Source organism: Sapajus apella, unplaced genomic scaffold, assembly GCF_009761245.1.
Source record: "Sapajus apella isolate SASKATOON/1434 unplaced genomic scaffold, GSC_monkey_1.0 scaffold2, whole genome shotgun sequence".
Taxonomy (NCBI): domain Eukaryota; kingdom Metazoa; phylum Chordata; class Mammalia; order Primates; family Cebidae; genus Sapajus; species Sapajus apella.
In genome coordinates this window covers 41,907,522-41,934,137 of record NW_022436942.1, presented here as the reverse complement: position 1 = coordinate 41,934,137, position 26,616 = coordinate 41,907,522, and the positions used below count along the sequence as shown (strand labels likewise).

Genomic DNA, 26,616 nt, shown 5'->3' with positions numbered 1-26,616 from the left:
AGCATTTATTTTAGAATAACAAATAGGATCATTGTGCAGCAAAATAACGTTAATTTAAAAAAATTCTGATCACACCAAACAATACGTTGTCCAAGCAGAAAAAGACTTAAAATTTGAGTGTTTGCTTTGCACTTGTTATTGTATTTAGGGCATTATAAATAGTATCTTAACATAATCCTATTCAGTGGGTGTTCTTATTTTACATTTACATATTAGGAATTAGAAAAGTTATTCTCCTTTTCCATGGAAAACTAGGTAATACATTATAGTATTGGGGTTTTCCAGCATCGACATCATAACCTAGAAGAATCTCAATTCTAAAAATAAATTGTCAAAATTAGTAATTAGTTGCTTTGTTTAATGAAAACAGTAAACATCTGCAGGATTTTCAAAATTCCACATCTGTCTAGAAACACTTCTTTTCTTCCAGCATGGAGGGAACTTTCCATGGTGTGTAGTCAACAGAAAAAATAAAAAGGCCAGATTACGTCTCCCCTTGGACTCTGGCCACCAGGATTAGCACATGACTTAACCTCAGCTAAATGGATGTTCTTGTTACTTAGGACTTTCATTCCTAAGTCACAAAAAGATAAAAGGATGGCCAGAATTTACTCACAATGGTAGAAGCAATGGGACTACTTACTAGCCAGACTCCTCCTTATAAAGAACTGCCTTTGTATATCTCACTGCTGGGCCACTGAGGCTACCTTGTTTCCTGTTGATTTAAGCCTTCCAGTCTACAGTGAATTCTATAGCTCTCATACCCTTCAAATAGCTACAGTTCATTTCACTTGCTCACAGCCACCAAATACTGTGAGTAGTACAACTGACTTGTACAAATAAGATGTGCACCGAAATTTACAGATAGATTTGTTCACTGCCTATTCCTGTAACTCACAGCAAAGACCTAGGTTCAGCCAGCTCATGACCAGAAGCAGGGTTCTAAGGAAGTCCAGCTAGTCATTCTTTAACAAACAATATATATTTTTATCATACCATTCTGCTTCAGAAGACCTTCTAAGATGGCAGGTAATAAGATCTAAGAAGCTCATGGAGGTTGAGCTGGAATCTGGTGACAGTATTTGAGTGGCAGAGAAAAAGTGCTATAGGAAAATGCCAAATTCAATTTTGGATGACATATATGGTATATCTATGATGTGACAACAGTAGTAAATGACTGGGGGTCCTGCAGTTAAAACGGTGGAATAGTCTCTTGAAGCCGTGATGTTATGAAGCTTTTGAGACAAGAACAGGTCAAGGATGAAGAGAACACAAAAATTAACTTTCTCAATTAGAAAAACATATTCAAGTTTTAAAAGAGAAGGTTAACTAGCCATACCAATAAAAGTGAATTTGTACTTTGGTCAAGCCAAATACAAACTATAAAGACATACCCCATGCAACCATATAAATTATAGAAATAACTGAAGATAACATCTCTCTGGGGAGCAGGACATATTTTTCTAATTTTTAAAGGAAAAATAATTAAAACACTGCTATTTTTAATAGGGGTTATAAAGAAAGTAAAAACCCTTGACCTAAGGCTCTACTGGACCCATGACATGTTACAATGTGCTGTTGCAATTTATATTCTCATAAATGTTAAAGCTCAATTTCGCTATGTCAAGAGAAGTACTTTAGTCTGGTATGAAACAGTAAAAATTCCCTTACTAGGGTATTTAATGAAGGCCCCCCCCCCCACCAAATTATAGAATCAATTTAGTGCAGATTCATTTGGAAATGTGAACCAGAATTCATTAGGTCATGCCCTGGAAAAGTTCTCTCCAGAGGAAAAGAAAAGGCATGGAGGTAGGAAATCGGAGTAACTTAATACTACAAAGAAGTCAGTTACTTGGAAGCGAGATCAACCGATAGATGTCTAATATGGAAAGTATAGCTACCATTAATATTCCTCTTTATGGACATTTAATTCATGAGGTAGATAAAGATCAAAACAGAAACTGGGGAATTCATCAGATAAAATGCCTTGAAAATAACAATAAACTCAACTTTTAAAAGGTTTTACTGCCCCCTAAAATGTTTATTAGTTTTTAAAGTCTTCATATTATTCAGTGCTTTAATTCCCAAAGGAAATATCTAAGTTAGAAGATCTAATTTCTTAAGCTAGAAGTAGAATTGATGAAATTCTAATGAAGTGGTAAAAAAAAAACCCACTAGGATTTATTGTCTATGTCATATAACTATGCAAATTAATTTTCACTGTAAGACCCTTTTCTTCTGATACTAAATAGTTTTTATAAACTACTAATCAGCATGCATTTATGGTAGCACATGGAAAACTGTAGGGAAAAGAATATGTCAGTTACACCCACAGAATGCTCATTTATATCCTCATTTTATTCTCTAGACAAAAGAGAATAACTCATGAGGAACTGTCCAATGTCCATTTTACACTGTTTGCTGTATTTCACACATGCCTCTGCATACAGCATCTCGGGAGTACTTAATAAATCTTAATTGTATAGATGATTGAATCATTAATCAACATTTGCAAAGTAAAGAATTCAGCAGTATTCTGCCAGTTGCTTAGGGATTCTACTAAATATTGTCAAGAACTTCAATTATAAGATTGTTAGGGACTGATCGCAGGACTCAGGTTCTCAAGACTATTCAAGCAGATGATAAAATAACACTTCCTGCATACTCGTATCCCTTCTTCCTTCCCTATTTCTTTTCTGGGACAGAAAATTTCTAAATCCTCTATCTAGGAATTGTTTCATTTACCAGTTATAATACCACCACAAAGCAATAATTATTATTAACCAGATTTTAAAGATGAGGATAATGCAAAAACAGTGCCACTCACTTTCTTACTTCCTGAAAGCTCTCATTTTTAAAAAGATCACAATTAGATATAGTGGAAACATTTCCCAAGGGTTCAACTATTAATAGAAGACTTTGAAGGTAGGTGAAGAAGAAAGCAGAGGCTCTGCAAGAAATATGCAGGCCAGATGTAAACAGCTTTGCGTTCTAGCGGAAACACACTTTACAAAGCCAGGAATGAGGTGCTGAGAAAGAAAAATCATTCATACGAGGAACCTACAATGGATCCAAAGGGGCAACTTGCCCCATTTAACATGCCACCCTAGGAGTCAACATTGTTATGTCACATATCTAGAGCATTAAATATTTAATCACCATGCCAGCAATAGACATCAACTGGAGACTCAGATGGAAGTGGCTTTCTCATTACCAACTCCTACCCATCATAGCTGTTGGGCCCTCCACTCTTCACATTACCTCCAGTCTCTCAGGGCCAGGAAGCGTAAGGAAGAAGAAAAAAGTCCAGATAGTATTTGTGAACTGGTCTAGGAAGTAAACCCTGAATTGTCAGGAAATCGCTGGAGTGAGCTGATTATATTTTAAGTCTTTAGATTCAAGGTTTTTGTTTGTTGGTCGGCTTTGCTTTTTTGCCATCAGTGAAAATATAGTCTCAAATCAAAAGCAAACAGACAATAACAAAACTCACAAACAAATTTCAACATTTGTGTACTGCGGAATTCTATTTTTTGTACATGACACTATAAAACTTGCATCTGTTAAAAATATATATTTCTTATATCTTATTCCGCTCCCTGGTATTATTTTAGAAAAGTGTATTTTGGAACACATGCTTATGGCCCAATAGTCTTATAAAGAAAGATGTGTAAGGGAAATTTGGGAATCAATAATGTAATGGAATAACAACTTAATATACCTTATAAAATGTCTGAAGCAAATCTGATTAAAAGAACCACTTACAATTACTAACATTTTTATGTATTCTATGAGAATTATAAAATTGTTAAATTTAAAATTTCTTCTTTAGAAATATAAAAAGTAAAAACTCTAGTGGCACTTAGAAGTAAAACTCTATTTAGGCTGGGCGCAGTGGCTCACACCTATAATCCCAGCACTTTGGGAGGCTGAGATGGGTGGATCACGAGGTCAAGAGATCGAGACCATCCTGGTCAACACCCCGTCTCTATTAAAAATATAAAAATTAGCTGGGCATGGTGGTGCATGCCTGTAGTCCCAGCTACTCGGTAGGCTGAGGCAGGATAATTGCTTGAACCCAGGAGACGGAGGTTGCAGTGAGCCTAGATCACGCCATTACACTCCAGCCTGGGAAACAAGAACGAAACTCTGTCTCAAAAAAAAAAAAAAAAAAAAAAAAAAGAAGTAAAACTCTCTTTAACTACAATTATTAATAGTTGTGAATGGTCAATTTAAATTAAAAATTAATATAAAAACCACTGATACATACAAAAGATAATATTTCAGTAAAGTCTTGGCAATTATTTTCAAGACTAGCTTATGAGCTTTTTTTTTCCTAGAGAGAAACTGTTGTTCATGTAACATAAAAGTAGAGGAAAATGGTAGCTGGGTTTTCCTGGAATCTTGCTAGGCTCTGATGCTTAGTTTTAAGTTACTCAAAGCAGCACTAAATTTTAATTCTAATTGATATGTTATACAGTAGGAATTGAAGTAGAACTGAAATAATCTAGGACATAAAAATGTATAGAAGATCTTAAAAAAGCAAAACCAGAGTCATACATATATGAAAACAATGGAGTAGAAAAGATCCTTGCAATGAAACTTCTTCAATAAATTGTTTATAACCAATAAGCCTTATTAGAAGAAAACTTTCTGTCAAGGCACCAAAAATGGCTTCATGACCTGTATGTATCTCCACCTGAATTCTAGAGGAAAACACTTTCCTTTAGCGACAAGAGGAAAAACATTATGCTGACAACATAATTTTTAAAAAGGTCCCTCTGAGTCAGAAATTCCTTGATGCCCCATGAGAGTTTAAGACTACTCTTTCATGGTCTCAAACTGTTCAGGGACTGCTAAGGGCAGAGTTAAACCCTTATCTAGAAAGATTGCATAATGATATGTAGCGGAAAAAATTAAAAGACACGACGCGTGTATTGGCAATGTCAACTGTTATATTCACATGTAGTAAATTACCACTTATGTTCAAGGTATAATGTTTGGATGAGGAGAAGGAATTAAGACGGGTGAAAAAGCAGCAGCAGGACAGAACTCGCTTGTAATATGGGGTCCAAGAATCCACATTCTACGCTTCTCCTGGGATTTGTTAATAGTGTAAAACCACAAGTACCACCCCAACCTACTAAATCACAGCATGCATTTTAACAACATCCCCAAGTGTTCATCTTGTATATTAGTACTGAAAAGGCACAGGGTTGAAAGACACCCACCTTCAACCTCATCTGCCACCCCACTTTGCTCTGAAGACCCTACAACATGGTTGAAATAAGAGCCTTGTGCTTGTAAATTGGTAGTAAAATGCAACTTATAATTGGAAAATTCAGTGACTTTTGAGTGGTTTTGGTAAATTTGGAAGTGTTAAGGAAGAACATACATGGCCCAGAGGACCTTGGAAATACATGTACATCCCCAAGATACACACACATGTACACATACACAATCTGATTTGTGGAAATAATCTGATTTTGTTTTTTTCCCATTTAAGAATTTAATTTTATGTGACTTCCAGGAAAATGTATAAACAAGTTAGCATTTCTAAATTTTATGTTTTCAATAAATTGAATTACATATTGTGTGATTTGAATATAATAATTAAAAGATAATGATTCTTTCTCATATATTCACTCTGCTCTCTAGAAATTAGGCAAGAAATTAGAACCAGTTGGTATGGTGGAGTTCTGCTATTTTTACTACCTTTGGGGAACAGTGATAATTTCTACCCTTAGGCCTAGAAAAAAGGAAAGTGCACACATCTCAGCTGCATGTGTGACCCACATCAGAGACTATATCATGATGATATTTCTAAAAATGTAATATCCCTTTGAGAATACAAAGTTGGAGTTCTCTCTCCAATGACCCTGTCTACTTCATAAAATTTGCTATAAAAGTATAATTTAACAATATTGGAAAGATCTAACTACTGAGCATTTATTTACACATTTAACAAACTGTTACTCTGTAAATTCTTTTCTCTATCAATAAAGTCAAGAATCATAGTGTCTAAGCAGTCAGTCAGGTGTAAAATATGAGGGAGCCCATGTGTCATAGTGAAACAGTATCATACTACATTAAGCCTAACCCCTGCTATACCAACTGTAAGTACAGAGAAAAGTATTGATTTTGAGTTTCAGTATGCTCATCTTTAAGATGGGAAGATTTACTAATGTTTACTTCACAGATGTACACTTAGAAGTAAGAGAATGACAGACACAAAATACAAAGTATAGTGCCAGGCAGACAGAGATGTTTGAATAGAGGCTATGTTTATCCCTCACACTGTAAGCAGATTAAACACACCACATCACACACCACACCACACCACACCACTACACACACACACACACACACACACACACACACACACACACACACCCCTTCCAACAGAGCCTATGAATGCTGTAAACCATATAACGTTTGTTTTTAGTGCCTCTATATTTCCTCTCAAATATCAAGTATCTTCATGTTCTCTGCAGCTCCCAGTTCTTCAGAAAAGCTGAATAAATCCATTCATAGGAAATGTTTCTAATAGAATAAGTAATTCAATAGTTTCTTCTCATAATGCTATAGACATAACTCTACTGTATTCTGGCATTTTAAATTCCTTTGATATTTCTTTGATGATAGCCAATCTGCTTTTTTAAGCTGTCATCTGGAAGCATCTAGTATTTTTTCATTTTGTTTGAAGTACTAAAAATATCATCATGTATTATCAATATTCATCATTTGAGGGCACTCAACACGTGTGATCACTTTCCCTGTGAATACACTTGGTAATTAGCCAGAACAAGGATCCCACCTTCCCAAGAAAGGCAGAAGCTAGAAATTCACTCATTTTCCAACTTTTGCTTAGCAGAAGACTCAGGTTCTACCCATCAGATGCAATCTCAAGAGAATGGAATTCAGAGGTAAGCATAATAGGAATCATCTAGGCCCAGGAGCATCATCTTCTAACAAATGTCATGCACACTCTGCTGAGCTCCTTGTGGGTGATGGTGGCACAGCTCCTGAGCCCAAGGGAATTCTGGATGGTTGGGAGTTATTCCTAGTTGTGTAGAGGAGAGCTCCCAACCCCACTGGTAAGAGTCTATAGGTTACAGAACACTCTTTAAAATATCTTGTTGCTGCACAGACTAGCAAGAGTGATTCTTTAGTATACACCAAAAGGTAATCCCTACATGAAAACAGTTAGAAACGAACCTATTTTCATTGATTTTGCCTTTATTATGATGAATGAAGATCTTTATCCCATTTTAGAAATTTTCTCTATCACTTGATAATTCTTTATCTGCTTTATGCTCTTTTTCAGAAATTTCTGTTCTTATTAACATTTACATATACACAAGTAAAATTGTATACAGCATATATGCTATATAAAACTACATGCACAAATATATAGTACATAATTACATATGCATATTTATACATACAAAAATAAAACTATCATGATATATATGCTTTCCATATAAACAACATAAAATTATATTTAAATATATGATTATGAGTATATATAGTATGTGGAACTATACAAACATATATATATATATTGCAAGTGTAATTACTTATAATTATGCATGTGAGTTATCAGTCTATCCTCCAATCTTTTATTCAGTCACCATTTTCAAGTTTTTAGGATTTTCCATTAATTTCTGGGAAAATATTTATAGCTTCTATCTAAATTATTAGTTTATTAATTGTAAACTACCTCTATTGCTGTTATACATTCAGAGGACCTATTAATTTCTTAGTAATATTTTCCTGACATTATAATATTCCTCTTTCTATTTACCTATTTCTTTGCACAGATATATTCTGTATCAGCTAAGTTAGGTTACACTTTCGTAATAAACATCATCTACATGTCACTGAATGAAGACAACGAAGTTTACTTCTCACTCATTCAACCTATCCAATGCACGTGAGAAGGGATGTTTGTCTCTCTTTGGTCACTTCAGGATCTACGTTTCTGTAATATCTAGTCAGAGAAAGGGAAAAGCACTCAGTCTTAGAGCTTTGGCTCAAAAGTGGCATACACCACATTCACACACATCCAGTGATAAATAAGAGGCAAGCAAGATTTCAAGGAAGGCAGAGAAGTGCAATCCTACTGTGTTTCTCTAAAACAAAGGGCCAAGCAAACTTGATGAATGACAGTAATACTATTTCTACCACAGAGTGTTCGTGTGAAGCATTTTGATAACAGGAATTTAGAGACCTCTAAGAGGCTCTTATGTTTTTAATGTAAACCTGCTTTCACTGAGACCCTTTATTTTGATATCTCTGACTTGTCATTCTTATCTGAACTGCCAAATTGAAGAACATATTTCAAAACATTGTATTAACTTATTCTATAGAGAAAGATCTTTGTCCACTTCTGGTAGCTGGAATAGGCTTTTTGAAAATTTCTGAAATTTCAAGCCTCTTGAAGGTCCCAATAAGATAAAGACTTGCCCCTTGATGGCTGGCCTCAGGACTTCAGTTCTTCCAATATAATCTCATTCAGGTGGAATGACTTTTCTTTTTGCTACATTTGTAATGAGCAGCTTCCCCCAAACCCCCCAACCCCCATACCTTTTACAGATTTTTTTGGTCATTAAACTGGGAATTTGCAAAGAAAAGGGAAGTTAAATCTGTATATTCAAACTTTATGTTGAACTTTCCTAAACTGCTGATTTTGGATAGTAGGTAAACCACTTATCCAGCTAACCAAGTGAGGCACAACCAGGAGACATCCACTCTTCCTCTCACACCCAAATCGTCACCAAACCCTGTTGATTTTGTCTCTTAAATACCTTGGAAAAGAATAGAGTTCTTGAGAAAAAAATTAATATCAAACTTATTTTAGAACTATGTGGCATTCCCAGAGGAAAAGTTACATGTAACATTAAATAAGCAACATTTTGATGATTAATCATTTTGACAAAAATATATTCAAGGGTAAACCAATAACCTTTCTTACTCCTTAGGCAAACAGAGCCCTGAATGTTCTCAACTAATACGGAAAGAGACTGGTGTTCAGCTTGACAGCAAGCACTCCAGAAATACTTGAATTTGACAGAGCTGAAAAACGGAAAAGCTAAGTAAAAATATTCATGAAGACTGCCATCCGGTTGAGCTAGAGAAAGTCAGGCTGCTGTGGTCATTCTTGCAGTCAATACAGGAAGGCACCGACTGACTGCAACTTAATGAGGTATACAGACTGGACAAAGCTGGAGAGGGGGCTCTGAAAATAAATCCTAGACCTTTTCTCATTGCAAACATATAACAAAATGGTTTCCACTGGTTTCTAGCACTAAGGCAACTAAGAGAAAAGGAATCATAAGTGATGTCTTTAACAAGGCCTTTTTTTGATAATATACTTATAATGGGTTTCTATTGGTAGGCCTTGAATTTCAGATACGGATTTAATCTATAGCAAAATGCCTTGTTGGTAAAAGTATCTGTTATTATCAAGATGAATTTGCCTGTGTGTATTCCCATTCTGTGTGAATTTCCCATTCTTGCAAATTGCTTATTGTGACTGAAAGCATAGTGTTTTATTCATGACAAACAAAAAGTTTTTATCTCTGTCACAGTACCTCACCTTGTCACACAAACTGAGGTGTCTTTTAAAAATTGTCTTTGCATTGAAGGTTCTTGCAGATTGCTTACACTTTATTTTATAAATATACCAACAGTCAATTGAATCCTGATTTCTCTTTGTAGGTTTTCTTGGGCTCATCACAAAACAAATACTTTAGAGATGGTAACATGAATGTTGAATGAGGGCATTCAACTAAAATCTCTCTGTATTATTTCTTACAACTACAGGTGAACCTATAATCATCCTAAAAGTTAAAAAAAATAGTCCTACTTTTTTCAAAAGTCCTCATTTTAAAAACATCCAAATGCGAACCAACTTCTCTGTTATTATTCTTTCCTTGTAAGAGTAATCTACATAATTACAAATCTATCCATGGAAGCCAAGCACAGAGATCACAGTGTAGATGTCATTTAGTGAAGCATTTAGATGGGGATTTAATGAGATGATACTCAAGTAAGAATCCTGGAGAGGTTATATGTACCTATACATATAACTACCATGACAAATAATGCTTTTTAAAAAACCATACGAATCATTTGATTAAAAAGTTTCTTAAAAACATCCTCCTTTAACCTAAAGAACTATTTATGGATGAATTGATTTTCTCTACATTCATGAAAAAACCCTGATAATCTGGCCTTTTATTTCAGTTTTTTTTGCTCCCATTATAATTTGCCTTTGCAATAGTCTTCTGAAAACAGAAGCACTAAAAGTCAAAAACATGTATTATGTCTCGACAAAGCAATATTGCTGATTACAGGGGTATTTTGAGAAGTTCATAGGCTTTAAGTATACTTGTATTTGAGACTCCTCTCCACTATCAAACATTAAAATGGATCCACATGCCACATTCAATATAATTAACATAAAAACACAAATACTGAGATGTAGTTGACTGACATATGTTTTGCTTTGGAGGCATTTAATTAGACATGTAGTATATTCAATTTTGCAGTTTTCTTTTTGTATTGCATGACTAGGAATTTTTGGAGGGAAGTGAAAGGAGATGACAGTAATTTTCAGAAAGTCCTAAAAGCTCATATGCCCTACACATGGTGCACATAGGCTAGAGGAGTCCAATCTTTTGGCTTCCCTGGGTCACACTGGAAGAAGAATTGTCTTGGGGCCACACATAAAATACACTAACACTAATGATAGTTGATGAGCTTAAAAAAATAGAAAGAAAAAGCAAAAAAAAAAAAAAAAAACCTCATAATAACGTTTTAAGAAAGTTTATGAATTTGCATTGGAATGCATTCAAAGCCATCCTGGGTCACAGGTGGTCCATGGGCCATGGGCTGGATAAGCTTGAATGGCCTATAATGAATACAATACTTCTAATATTTTACATAGTTAAGCAACATGATTCACATTCAGAATGTAGAACAAGGTGGTATGACAGGGAAATTCGTATAATGACTTACCTTCTCAAAGCCAAGGCTTTGAGGCACAGTAGCAAAAACTAACCTTAGCATGTGGGCAGCGTTGAAGACAACATCAAACTCCGTGCTGTCTAGTTCAGCTGCTTTTTTTGCCATCTCAGCTGCTTCTATGAGACGAGCTTCTTCCAGAAGAAACTGACCTGCAAGATATAAAAACCAGTGAGCTTCAACTCAGAAAATCCCATGAAACAATAACATTGTTATTAAAGAAAAATAAGTACAGTGATAAAGTTGATTTGAAGCTAGGATAATACCTATTATTTAAATATTATTTATCTGCCTTTCACTTAATTGTGGGACATTTCAAGGTTTCTATTTGCTAACTTAAACATTTTTTCTTAAAAAGAAATCTATATACAGCAAGATATAAGATGAATAAATTTAAAGCTATATTATAAATATGAGTTAAGTTGATTTCAACTGTTAGTACTTTATGTATGTATGTATGTATTTATTTTTTATTTATTTTTTGAGATGGAGTTTCGCTCTTGTTGCCCAGGCTAGAGTGCAACGGTGGGATCTCAGCTCACTGCAACCTCTGCCTCCGGGGTTCAAGCAATTCTCAAGCCTCAGTCTCCCAAGTGGCTGGGATAACAGGCATGTGCCACCACACCTGACTAATTTTTGTATTTTTAGTAGAGACAAGGTTTCTCCATGTTGGTCAGGCTGGTACTGAACTCTCGACCTCAGGTGATCTTCCCGCCTCCACCTTCCAAAGTGCTGGGATACAGGCATGAGCCACTGTGCCTGGCCGGTACTTTAAAACAGCTCCTATCTCTGATGCATATGTACAAACAGGTATATTCATGTTGACAAATACTCATTTCTTACATATAAGTAATATTAAATTACTGATAAACATAGGAAGGTAGGTTAAGCATTAATTTACTCAGATTTAATAATACTTCTGGAATAAATATTAACAAGTTCATATTTGTGAAATTACTTTAAAATCAGTTTTGCAAGGTTAGAATTACTGAAGACAGAGTCAGAGAACTTTTTCAACTGCACCTCAAGAATTATTATATAATGTCATCCCAGAAACATATTGTAAAGGTAAAGAAAACAAAAGTTAGGCCCAATTTAACGCCATAAATATACAAACAGAGATAACAGGCCACTTTTTAAATAAATATTTATTAACAGTAAGAGTAGTAATATTAAGCCTTATCTGATATGAATATTCAAATAAAAACCAATTTTAAGGATGAAAACATAAGGTGAAGCCATCCATGTAACTGCCAGGCTTATCAAGTTGCAGGCTAATTATCACCTCTTCCTGTTTGAGGTTTCATGTTTGTTTGAAGTTCAATAATTTAAAAGTACTAAAAATAGTTATAAAAATGATTAGTAAGTTCTGAGCTCCACACGGAAACATAAAACTTTAAAAATGTCAAGAAGAAATACACACAACCAACAAGCATGTGAAAAAATGGTCAATATCCCTAATCATTAGAGAAATGCAAATCAAAACCACAATGAGATACCATTTCACACCAGTCAGAATGGCTATGATTAAAAAGTCAAAATACAACAGACACTGGCAAGGTTGCAGAGAAAAGAGAAGGCTTATACACTACTGGTGGGAATGTAAATTAGTTTAGCCTCTGTGGAAAGCAGTGTGCTGATTTCTCAAAGAACTTAAAACAGAATTACCATTTTACCCAGCAATTCCATTATTGTGTATACACCCAAGGAACAGAAATCATTCTACCATAGACACATGCATGCATATGTTCATTGTAACAGTATTCACAATAGCAAAGACATGGAATCAACCTGAATGCTCATCAACGGTAGTCTGGATAAAGAAAATGTGGTACACATACACAATGGAATACTATGCAGTCGTAAAAAAGAATGAGATCATGTCTTTTCCAGTAAGCTGAGTGGAGCTGGAGGCCATAATCCAAAACAAACTAACAAAGGAACAGAAAATAAATACCACCATGTTCTCACTTCTTTATTTTTTTTGAGACAGAGTTTCGCTCTTGTTACCCAGGTTGGAGTGCAATGGCGCGATCTCGGCTCACCACAACCTCCGCCTCCTGGGTTCAGGCAATTGTCCTGCCTCAGCCTCCTGAGTAGCTGGGATTACAGGCACGCACCACCATGCCCAGCTAATTTTTTGTATTTTTAGTAGAGAAGGGGTTTCACCATGTTGACCAGGATGGTCTCGATCTCTTGACCTCGTGATCCACCTGCCTCGGCCTCCCAAAGTGCTGGGATTACAGGCGTGAGCCACCGTGCCCCACCTGTTCTCACTTCTATGTGGAAGCTAAACAGTGAGTACACCTGGACACAAAGAAGGGAACAATGGACACAAGGAGCTACTTGAGAGTGGAGGGTGGGAGCGGGAAGGAAAAAACACTGCCTCTTGGGTACTATTACTTAACACTAGAGTGATAAAATAATCTGTCTACCAAGCCCTTGTGACACACAATTTACCTACATAGCAAACCTGCACATGTACCTGACACGTATACCATGCATGTGTAACCTGTACACAAACCTACAATAAAAGGGAAAAATAAAAAAAAAATAAAAATAAAAATGCTAAATGCTCTCTAGAGGCTAAAGAGTCCATTATTTACTGTTTATTTAATGAATATTACAAATTGTCTTCTAATTCAAAAGACGAGTTCTTAAATAAAAGAGAAAAAACCTCTATTCAAAGGATTTATCATAAACCATAGCCGGCCGGGGATGGTGACTCACGCCTGTAATCCCAGCACTTTGGGAGGCTGAGGTGGGTGGATCACCTGAGGTCTGGAGTTCGAGACTAGCCTGGCCAACATGGTGAAACCCAGTTTCTATTAAAAATACTAAAATTAGCTGGGTGCAGTGGTAGGCGCCTGTATTCCCAGGTACTAGGGAGGCTGAGGCAGGACAATTGCTTGAACCCGGGAGGCGGTGGTTGCGGTGAGCCGAGATTACACCTCTGTACTCCAGCCTGGGTGACAGTGTGAGACCCTGTCACAAACAAACCAACCAACCAACCATAGCCACTGCTTGCATTTAAGTATTTCTAACATCAATTAGTACAGAATGATGAGTAAAGATAAGCCTAAGATTATAAAGCCTTTTTGTTTTTTTCAAAAGCAAGTGACAAAATTTTAAGATTAGGACTTGGAGATCACTTAGCTATTTCTACCAAAAGTTTCACATCACTTCATTAGTTTCTCACCTAACATTCTGTGCCTTTATCTCCCAGAACAAAGAAACATTAATTCTTGGGTTAGAAAATTAAGGAAATGGAATTATACATTCCTGTATAAGCTAACTCTACAGATACAGATATGAAATAAAATTTAAGTAATAGTGCTTTTTTACATAACAGTAAAATAAAATCAGATAATCCGTGGCATACTGAAATATTATCTCCTCATATATAGCTTCATAAAGGTTTCCAGGCTAACCCCATCCAGTTAGTTATAGTTATTAGAGACTGCTTTTTAAATTAAAATACAATATTAATTACTACCTGTATTCAAAACATAATATTTAACTAAGCAAAGGCATTAAGAAATATATTATTTATGTGGTATTGAAACAAAGGATAATATAGGAAATTATTAATGGCTCTTTTCCTTCACAGGCAGCTATTAACACTGAAATGTAATCTATATTAATAGTTAGAAAAATGTAACAATTAATTGAATAATGAAGGTTTTTTTCTTGAAATTCATTAGACTGTACAGAGAAAAGAAAATTAGCTCCAGTTAAAAAGAAAAAGAACATGGTATCTACTTTGTACATATGGAAACAGTGAAGGACATTGAGGAGTCATCTATAAGGTGAAGGTAATGATACCCATTACAAGGGGTCCCTTTATAATCAGTGTCCAGCCAAAGTCGTTGAAGCTTTAGCAATGCCAAATGTTTTTATAATGTTCAACAACAAAAAAGGAAATATCCTTAATTTTGTAAGATTAAATTAACAATTTTTATCATAATTTAATAAGATTTATTCATGCTTTAAATTAGCTTTGCCATGCAACATGTGCTTTGTAAACAATTTCCAAAAACTATGTAGAACACATAATTTTTAGTAGGGTACATGGTGACAGAAAAAAATTCCCATATGATCATTTTTTAACTGCAAAATTCGTTCACCATATTAATATTCAGAAAAACAATATCACAACACATTACTTAGGTATTTGCATGCTTTCCTCTATTCTGTTCTCGACAGGCCACAAATCTCAACAGTCCTACATTAGTGTTCTGCTATGATAAAGGCACAGAATATTATGGAATGTGAATCATTTGGCTGGTATTTTTTAAACTGAATTTGAATATTTCAACCAAGGTGAAAGTAAATTATTATTCTGCTACGTTACACAATGACTGCTTGTTTGAAATATAGCCGAGAATTGATAGAAAATAAAGCAATAAACATTTTGAATACACAGAACTTGTGTTTGTACAGGGAACCGTTTGTACAGGGAAACAAAGAGTAGTGGGTATTTTCCTAAAGTGACATGTTACTGAGGCGACAATAAGAAACAAACTTTTTCCTTCCCCCTTCTGGAAGACTTTATTTCAAATCGCCCCCTTCCCATCAGCTTTATCTATTAGCAGTTTCCCCAGACTCCAGCCCCTTCCGGCTAGGAATTAGGCTTCCCATAGAGGAATCTACTGCTTCCCATCTTTGTCTGGAACCTGTAGCCACCAAGATCTCTCAGCCTCTAAGTTTGTCCCATCCCAATCTCCAGTTCTGTCTTGCCTACCTATTGTAAAATGACAGCTTTCATGTTTAACCCCTTAAATATTCCCTTCTTAGTGAAGCCTTCTTAGAACCGTTTCCAACAGCGTTAGGATTGCCTATGACTTAGGTTCACTGAAATATAATTTACTAATGAAACTAGAGCACCCAGAAGAGTGAAAGGAAATATTAATTATGCTGAATGGGTGGAAACCAGAATTGTCCTAATATGGCCACCCCACTTGTAGCACATGTGACAGAATGTGTGTCTCAGTCCTCTCATCTTCATCACCACTGGGAACTGAACTGTTTGTACAACAAGGCATTGAAACGCTGCTAGCAGAAGTAACAAATATACTAAGAAAGCCAGTTGCTTTTCCCTGACGAATTACTGTTAAGCCCATCAAGACTGAGACAGGCCCTAAGTTTTAGTGAGTAGAAACAGCTAATGAGGCTCAGGTAGTGCACATATACTACAAGGTAGAGCCAGGACTAAAGGGAAGAGAAACTCGAGGAACGCACTTACTTCTGGGAGTCCATCTACACTGATGGATTCTACAGGACCTGCAAGGTTACCTTTTTCATTTGTCTCTAGCTTTAGTGCACATCAGAATCACCTGGAGTACTTGAACTGAAACAGAGTAAGGCACCCTCCTCAGAGTTTCAGATTCAGTGGGGTTGGGATAGCACCTGAGATTTGCATTTTTAACAAGTTCCCAGGTGATGCTGATGCTGCCAGTTAAGTGTCCACACTTTGAGAATCAGTGTCTTCTGGGAAAAACAAATGTTTTTCACCGTACTCTGGACTCTGGTGACATCTGGGATTAGCTATCAGGCTGAGCTCTTCTGGTAATCAATTGCACCTGGCATTGTGGGAATCCGTATGAGTCTACAGCAACCTCTGTTCTTGCCTCTTGAGAAGAAAGAATTCCACAGAGGGGGATAAGGCAGAAGGAGATACCAAGGCATGTTTTAGAGCAGAAGTGATACTTTATTAAAAAGCTTTAGGACAGTAATAAAAAGAAGAAAAGTACACATGGGAGAGAGCTAAATGGGTGACTTGAAAGGCAAGTGCGTGGTTTGACCTTTTGACTTGGGGTTTTATAGGTTGGCATATTTCTGGGGTCATGTGTTACTTCTCCCTACTCGGGCAGCTCCTGAGATCTTATCAGGAAGGTGCTCATCATCAGTTTTAGGTGTTTTCTGTTAGGAGCCAGCTTTTCCCTCGTGCTGGCTGTGAATATTTATTACTTCAGAGAAACAGTTAAAAACTGACTGACCGGGTGCGGTAGCTCACTCCTATATTCCCAGCACTTTGGGAGGCCAAGGCGCGCAGATCACCTGAGGTCGGGAGTTCAAGACCAGCCTGACCAACATGGAGAAACCCCGTCTCTACTAAAATTAGCTGGGCTTGGTGGCTCATGCCTGTAATCCCAGCTACTCGGGAGGCTGTGGCAGGAGAATAGCTTGAACCCAGGAGGTGAAGGTTGCGGTGAGCCGAGATCGAACTATTGCACTCCAGCCTGGGCCACAAGAGTGAAATTCCATCTCAAAAACAAAACAAAACAAAACAAAAACAAAAAAAAACCCTGCCTGACCATCACCTGATGGTCACCAGACACTCCTGTTGTGTGTGTGGGAAAAATCCCTCTCCTGCCCTATTCATACCCGACTAGCTATCTGTAACAGCACTGTCTTCCCTAATTACGGGGCATAATGACTAGTTTACACATATGTGTATAGATAGATATATGTATATAAATAAGACATATTCACTGAATATCAGCTTGCTCTCTAAAAGTCATTAAAATAAGGAAAGGTAAACGTTTTATCCTTCACATGATACAACAGGTATGTGAGAAAAAACTTCTTTTTCATATACAGCAAACACATTCTACGTATTTGATAACTGAGTTGAATTGCAAATAAAGAAAGCACAAACAGCGTAAGTAAAATATATTTTGTTTTCATGTGTGTACTGTTGCTACCACACTTTATTTCTTTGGTTGTAATTTGCCTTACCCAAGCTAATTATCTTAATTATCACAAATTACAGGGAGAAAAAAAGGAAAAGAAAAAACGAGATGAAATTTTTTTTGAAGTAATTTGAGTAGGGAAAAACAGATGATATAAAACAAGGAAGAATCCTCTAGAGACCCAGAGGCACAGAGTGTAAAAGTCTCCTCATGGGCTAACGAGGGAAGACGGAAACAGTGATTGTTTTGTATTGAACTGTTCAGCATCAGAATAATACCATTTCTTCTGTGTACAATTCTCTTACCGAACCATTTAAAGTACTTAGTAGTTTTTACCAACATTTCAATATGACAAGCTTGTGAAGACCAATCTTTCATTAATTCCTGGATTTAAAAAGCTATCTGCAATGTAGAAATCCATAAAAATGCATGCTGACCTTAAGCCACAGGCTCAAATCCTGCTTTGTAAAAATTCCACTTATAAATTCCCTAGATTAATTTTGACTGGCATTTTTTACTAAAATATTATAAAAACTCACTCATGATCACTGCAACTAAAGAGCTAAAACAATCTGTAATAGGTGTTATGATACAGTTCTCTTTAGAAAAGAAACTATTCAAATGTAGCTTTAAAAATGTTCAATGTCAAAAATATTTTTTATAAGACAACCAGGAAACAGCATTTGCATTAAATCAGTTCTTTTTGGAAGAAGACGTTTGATCATAGAAACATGTCTAGAATCATCTGAATTCTACTGATATCATTCCGTCTTAAGCCACCACATCGCCCTGGATGACAGCAATAACCTCCTAAATAGTCCCCACACTTCTACCTAGAGGGTATTCTCAAAGCAGCAGTCTGAGTGATCTAGTTAAAATGGAAATCGGATTGTTATTCTACAGCTGATTCGAGAACCCTTACACTGGCCTACACAGCTAGCTATGATCAGCATGGGTTCTTCCCCACCCTCTCTTACTGTTCCTATAATGCCATCAGAGGAACAATGACTCCTGGTTCACAGTCTTTTTACTCACTATTCCTTCCACCTACAATGTTCTTCCCCCAGATATCCCAGTGGTTTGCTCTCTTACTTATTGGCACATTTCGGGGATTTAATAAATGTGTGTGCAATGAAAGGACTAAACCAACTAATATTACTATGTGGCTCTCATCTTCAAGAGCAAGCTAGAACCTATCCAGCATTTGTCACCAGAAGTTTTCCTATTCACATTTCCACATCTTGCAGTGATTTTAGGCAGAGCTGCAGTACATGGCCACACATGCTTCCCAAGCATGCCATTCACAGTGCAGTTTCCATGAATAGTGGTTCCTGGACTTGAGCAACATGGTGGCTCTGGTATTAGGACTCCGAATTTCCCTTGGAACACAACAAAATAAATCCACATATCAATCACACCTTCAAAGATATTTTAATATCAGAGCAATTCAAACTATGCAATTTACCTAACATCTATTATATGTATTGTATTGTGAGATACATTCAACAGACTGGGAATGGAAGAAGGAATTATCCGAAAACAAGAGATAGTTTCTTCCTTAGGTTAATATACCCCCCAAATTAATATTGTGCTACTACACACAAAATATGGTAGTACTTGCAGTGGGGATACAAAGATAAATACAATATTTATCTTTGAAGCAGTTTCATTTTATTAGAGAAGGGAGTAGATTATAGACATACTTTAACCCCAAAACTCATATAAATTTGAAATGGAGGTGTGAGGTATCACAGACCGAATGCATCATTTTTATTTCTGAATGGAGGTAATTTTTGTTTGCTTGTGTTCAACCAGCGGCCAGATCCTGAAACAGAACATTGCCAGCATCCCAGAAGCAATTATCTGTACCTGGGGACTTTTTCAAATATTCTGATGATTAGAAATGGGGAAAAGCCAAGGTGGAAGTAATTGGGCTAACTGGTTTTAGTCACATCTAGTGGTAACAAGATGAGTACATAAAAGGTAACTGAGGCAAGTTATTTATGGGGTGTGTCTACTATAGGAGGGTAGTAATACACGCCTGGTAAGAGCGGGTTGATGATAACGCAGCAGTCAGGTTTTAGACTAGCTGTAGGTAAGGGATGCTACTAAAGAGAGGTAGCTTGTTAATGCTAATTATGTCTGAGATCATTAAAAATATGGAGGGGGCTCTTCTCTTTTTGCCTCTCTGAAAGGAGCCTTACCGAGTGTCTTTTTCTGAGTCACCATGGCATTTCAAATATGCTTCCACTCTTTAAGGCTAACCTCTCTAGCCTCTCCTTTATTCATTTTGCTTCTCTGTGTTTTTATGCTCTTGGCAGCCTGAGTTAGTAAATGCTGTTTTTCATGAGACAAGCCTAATGTGATAAATGTGCCACAGTTACTGGCCAAGAAAACAGGTGGCCTGGTGAACAAGGAAAATATACCAAGGGATCAATCTGGACAGCTTACTGTGAGACTGGGAGGCCCTGGATTTGTTCCTAAGTGAACATGAGACCAAGAATTTGTCCTGATTTGGACAGGTGGCAAGGAAGGTGTCTAGTGTGAAGATTAGAGAAACAGAAGGCCAGGGCCCTGCGCTCAACTGGAAAGGAGGTCAGAAAGGTTAGAAGTACTTACTGAATTTATTTCTCCCCTGACTCTTTCCAAAAGGGTTATGAAATGCCAGAAAACCATTGAGGGAGTTATGATGACTGTCTGATGGGGTGTGGGAATTTCTGCAGGCTAAGAACAAGAGGGGAGACTGGGGAGGAGGTGAGAAGATACAAAGAAGAGAGAAGGAATAGCGGGGAGGGACAAGGCATAGAAGGTAACACGATCTCATCATAGGTTTAAGTAATATACAGATTCAACAGGGATCAAGTATGCTTCAAAAGAGAAAATAAGTTCATGCTGGGCTTCCAACTATCTGCAGTGTTTTGTCACCTAAAGAGGAAGAGGAGGATGCAACAAGATGAGGAATACAGCCTCATCAAAGACCCAGAGGTGAGCAGCCCCATTTAGTTATAGGATGGGGTGTATTCTTACACTAGGGAGTTGTAAGGAAAGAGATGAGGTAGACAAAAGGACTCGAACACATTTTCTGAGTTACTAAAGAAAGGAACTCGTATCTCAGATAGAGCAGTAATGAGAATGGAGAGGGGCAGCTCAAAGAGCCAGTGCTTACATCCTCTTCCCAGGAGAGCTCCAGGTCTTCTTACTGTGCTCGCATACCATCTCAGTAGGCTTTTCTGAGATACTCATTTCAAAATGTGTCAAGCAAAGGACAGAATATTTAATAGCAGGGCACGCAAACTTTGAGAGCAATTGTTTTAATTAAGGCAGAATAAGAAACTGCAAACAAGAATTTCAAAGTGCATTCACTTGCTGAGTCAAAACAGGTAAGACTGGGAAAACAGTGTTTCTCTCCCTGCTCCACCAACATGTCTGTCTGTGTGTGTGTGTGTGTGTGTGTGTGTGTGTGTAAATCTTCACAAAACACAAACTTCACAGACACTACAGAGTTCTCCAAGATGAGCCATGTTGAGATTTGCAGCTACAGAGAAAAGCCTCTGTGATTTACCCAGTTAACTGAACACAGTTACGGAAATAATAAAATAATCGGAACAATCCATTATTTTTCCCTTAAAGAACTGTTTGGACTGTTGAGCACAATGTCTACTCTCTTATTTGTAAGGTTACTTACAATATTCAGTCTTCCTGCAAGCAATTATTCCCTTTCTCTGGTCTTTTTGTTTACAAGTAAGTGTCTCTTCTTCCCTTAATTTGTCCCTTTATTTATACACTTTATTCAATTTTTTTTCATATTTTGAATCATTCTCCAGGAGATTATTATGGTTTTTATTATAATTTAAAAGTAATAAATGCCCATTGTCACAATTAACTGAGCATTTATCATGTGCTACTTTATAAAGCTGTAAATAAATACTTACAACTTTAGGCCATAGTAATCTCCAGATTATGACACTGAGGAGCAGAGAGTGCAGAAGCTACATCATACTTAGGGAGGTAATCTGCAGTAGGGCTAGGTGTGCCTCGTTCCAAATCCACGTCACTATTAAAAATCTTCTGCACTGTTTACTCCCTATATCCACATCTTAATTTAGTTCTTATCATCTTGCCTTTGTGGCTTCTAGAGTCCTATACAAAGACAGATTCAAAAGAATGTATGCTAATTTTATATAACTGTACGAGATGTCTCCTTAGCAAAGCATGACCTAGTTATAAACAATTTTTTTTAAAAAGTGGATTCTATTCCCATACACAAAAAAGGGGGCACAGATGAGAAAAGGGAAATTGAAAACTAACCAAAGGGCAGTCTACCCTTCTTTACTCATTCTTGTATTGAAAAAAAGTTGATTGACCAACCTTCCTAGGCGAAGCACTGTGATCAGGGCAAGGCCACTTTGGTTATTGGGTTGTGTTTTGAGTTACAGTTTCTTCACTTTTTACATAGGTGTAATCATACGTGGTTATTAGAAGGAACAAGTGAGACAGTGTAAAGAAAATCATGGAGGGTGAGGTCTGGTGCCTTGCCTCCTCTTCTTTTTACTAACTTCTCCATGAACTCCTTTCCTTTTGCGTCTTTCAGGTTCTCAAGCTGCCCTTCCTCCCTGGGGCCTTCAAGAACACAATGATCAGAGCTCCCTGGGTTTCTTCACCAGCAGTCCTCCCTAAGAGCAATCTGGCTCTGGGTCTGTGTCACCATTGGGGACCCACAAGGCTCACATTTAGTAAGAGCACATATTTGACAGAACAAGGAAAACCATAAATATATTGTGAGCTGGAGTGTCAGAAGAGGCTTAGATTCTTGCTCTGCCAACTTACTAGTCATAGGGCCTTCAATGTGCCACTTAAACTCGTGGAACCTTAAATGTTGTATCTGTAAAATATGGGTAATGTTATTTCTGCACAGGACTCAGGAACTGACAAAAAATATGCATAAAAGCACCCAATGATTGGTCAGGAACGTAATTGTTAAACACTCAGCTTCAGTAATAACAGCACTAGCATTAATGAGCACATATGTGCCCAGCATGATGCCAAGCTCTTTCTTTTCTGTAAATTTTCATTAACTCTGGAGTAAGGACACACCGTATTATTTGAATTCATTTACTCATCCTAATATTGTGAAGCATTTTACAACCCTATTCAACAACACAGTTTTATTTCTTTCTTGTTTTTTGGAAGAGCTATAATAAAACTTTGTGGGTCAGAAAGGATATCACCATAGAATGTCATCATACCACATCTTAGCATGGTCTTAACATTCTATATGTTGACATAAGAGATGATAACACTGCAGTATAGCACAAATGGCCCTGTAAAGAATTTAACTACTATTAACTGGCACTGATGCCTTGGGTAATATACCCCAAAGTTACTGCTGGATGAGATCACTTTCCTCATCGATAAAATGAACATAGTCACATACTCTCCCCATCTGGTTTTTGTGGGAATTTAATGAGATGCTATATGTGAATTTCTCAGGACACAAAAGTATTCAATAAATGTACTATTAGAGTATATTATGAATTCATCAAATATATATAATATATTCATCAAATATATTGTAATATTTGAAGAATTCATAATGAGAATATTATATTTAATAGAGACTCCATGCAAGTGGTCTTTCTCTACTTTTTATTCCCTTCTTGCTTAATTTTTATGTCTTAAAGTTTACATGTTGAGTTCTATTAAATAATTTTGGATAATTGGTTGGTTACTGTAATAATTCTCCTGCTATCTACTTGAACATTAGACTAAAATGCTTGTTCTTGGCCACGTGTGGTGGCTTATGCCTGTAATCCTAGCACTATGGGAGGCCAAGGCAGGTGGATCACCTGATGTTAGGAGTTCTATCCTAACCAACATGGTAAAACCCTGTCTCTACTAAAAATACAAAAATTAGCTGGGCATGGCAGCGAGCCCCTATAACACCAGCTACTAGTGAGACTGAGGCTGGAGAATCGCTTGAACCCAGGGTGCAGAGATTGCACTACTGTACTCCAGCCTGGGCGACAAGAGTGAAACTCCATCTCAAAAAAACAACAAAAAAAGATGCTTGTGCTTTCATATTTTATTGAAGTATACATCCTTCATAAAAGTAACATGCTCGTTATAGAAAATTTAAAATAGGAAAGATTAGGCCTTCCAAACAAAGGAAAACAAAAGGTTTCACATCTAAAAAGCTAATACATCCATTCTAAACATTCTGATGTTTTAAAAAGTTTCTTTCACTTTCTAATGACTTAGTTATTTTGCAGAATTTAATCATACTCCATGTACAATTTTTATTCTTTTTTCATCTAACATAATAACATAGGCAGTTGTGTCATTATTAGGTATCCTTCATAACCTTAATTTAGGATTTAAAAGATTTCATCAAATGGAAATAATCCCACTTCATGTAATAATCTCCCTTTTTTAGATACTTAGATCAGATATTTCAGATATATGCTTTCCCATTTTTACCTCTAACAAGTGGCAAAGTCAAAGCTCAATTACTATCTTTGCACATAATCTTAAACATTAAAAATACCTGTATTTCCTTAAAATATATTCTCAGGAGAGAATTATTGAGAATAAGTGTTAGGGCAGCTTGCGGGAATTCATTATTATTTAAATTTGAATTCCTTTGATTTCCAATGAAATTGAATGTTTACCTAACTTTTCAAACCAGTTGTCAGGAGGCAGAGGTTCCAGTGGGCCAAGATCATGCCACTGCACTCCAGCCTGGGCGACAGCGCAATACTCCGTCTCAAAAAAATAAATAAATAAACCAGTTGTAGCTCCTCTTTAAGGTGTCATTTGTTCATGTCGCTTGGTCTTTATACTCTATTTTCCTTGTAGTTGTATCGTTTCTAATGTCTTAAGTAGATTGATCTTTTAGTTTTTGCCTTTACAGGAATTATTCTTTAAGAGTTTATTGGTTCTTAATCATATGACTTTTCAGAAAGAAATTAGTGTTTTTCCTTAATTCTTTGCTTTTAAGCAAAAACCATTTCCTATTTCTTCCCAGTTTAGTTATGGGGAAGTTTTAATTATAAAAGGCTTTGGAAAATATCTTATGTAAAATACGCAAAGGTATGAAGATTAAATTGTATTAATTTAATAGACACATTTTAATAATAGGGGATTTAGAAATAAAAAATCACAGATGAGGAATGTAATAGTTTGCAACAATCTTTAGAAAAACCTTAATCTAATTATATATCTGTGAACTGCTGATGCTCTTATTGGAGCATTAAAGGGACACTAAACTGATTTTTTTAAAAAGATGGTTTGGTCTTAAGTATTAAACATATCTGTAATCTCAATGTAATTTTGCAAAGACTTAAAGTGTATTTTCATTTTTAATTAAGGCAATATTGTTATTTGGTTCATTAATTAAAAAAGTGCTCTTGCTGTTTTTGAAGTGACTAAAAATGAAGCATAAAACATAGCCTCAATCCATAACCATCTTCTAAGTACCTTTAGTTATGAATAATAAAAAATAATACAGGCCATTCACCAATTCAATTCATTACATATTTCAAGCCTCTACTTTCAGTGCTCATTGATGAAAGACCACACCTATTATTTTAACACTGTCCTCCATAGCCTGCTTTTAAGAGTGAAACAAATAGTACATGAACTATCTGCTATGGTTTGGATATGGTGTGCCTGTTGCTACCAAAGCTCATGTTGAAGTTTGATCCTCAGTATGGTGACAGTGGTAAGTGGGGCCTACAGGAAGGTGTCTAGGTCTTGAGGGTGGATCCCTCACGAATGGTTTGGTGCCCTTACAGCGGTAGTGAGTTCTCTGGTGAGACTGGATTAGTTCTCATGACTATGGATTAGTTTCCATGAGAGTAAATTCTTACAAAGCCAGGATGCTCCTCCGGTTTTCTCTCTTTTCATCTTTCTTCTTCCCCTTTGACCTTCTTCCACCAAGTTATGAGGTAGCACAAAAGCCCTCACCAGAAGCAAGGGCAATGCCCTTGAATTTTCCAGCCTGCAGACATAAATAAACCTTTTTTCTTTATAAATTACCCAGTCTCAGGTATTCTTTTATAGTAACACAAAATGGACTAGGACACCATCCTAGAGAAAAACAGAGTATAATGATAATAGTAGAAAGTTCTGGATTTAAAAGTTGAAAGAGCTGGGCTTTTAAAGTTATTCCTCCACTAAACACATTAAAAATTTCTGAAATAGAAAGTCACTTAAAAATTCTGATATCAAATTCAGCCAAATTTAATTAGGATCCATTCCTATCTCATAGGGGTTGGATGATGGAGCAAAAAAGATTCAGGGACAAGAAAACGTCAGATAGATGGCAAAGTGTTTAATAAACGTATAATGGTAGCATTCTAAAAGTGACAATAGAGCCAAATAATAATAATCCAGATAATTATAATTTTTAAAAATCTATAATTTTCTATGAGCTCACAAGTAAAAATGATAGAATAACTGACTCTTTTTAAAACTAATGAAACTATTATTTTTACAGTTTGTGCCTCCTTCCCAGTTTGTAAGATCCACTACAGCCTGTCTTATTCTCTACTGTGTCCCTATATCTAGTATAATGCTGAATACATACTGAGCTGGAGGCTAAACGTAAGAGGTTCAAGACTCATCACGACACAGCTGATCCCTTGGAAATGATCTATGTCACTGTATCAATAACAAATATAACAGGGCCATAGGTTTTTAGAAACTCACTGTTAAGAGGAAAACAGGAAAGGAAGAAACTGTCCAAGGCGTACATAAAAGAGTACATTTTTTCAGTAGCACTATAATCTGCTCCCTTTCAACTTTTCACACATCAGTCCATAATATTTCATCAATTCCCCATCTCCCAGAATTTATATACAATAGGTACCTTATAACAAATATTCATTTTAAA

The 26,616-nt window shown here is 36.3% G+C and overlaps 1 protein-coding gene across 7 annotated transcripts in view; it reads right to left on the bottom strand.

Moving 5' to 3' along the window:
• TMTC2 (transmembrane O-mannosyltransferase targeting cadherins 2) overlaps positions 1–26,616 on the bottom strand; it is a 444,929-nt gene that overhangs the window by 67,891 nt on the left and 350,422 nt on the right. For 5 of the 7 annotated variants that reach the window (XM_032296952.1, XM_032296962.1, XM_032296943.1 and 2 more), the window contains one exon: positions 11,066–11,180. In XM_032296952.1, the coding sequence (XP_032152843.1) occupies positions 11,066–11,180 (115 nt within the window). Of the gene's footprint in view, positions 1–11,065; positions 11,181–12,236; positions 12,366–21,457; positions 21,864–26,616 lie in introns of those variants that run through there. The other 2 variants (XR_004274687.1, XM_032296970.1) reach the window with 2 other exon arrangements.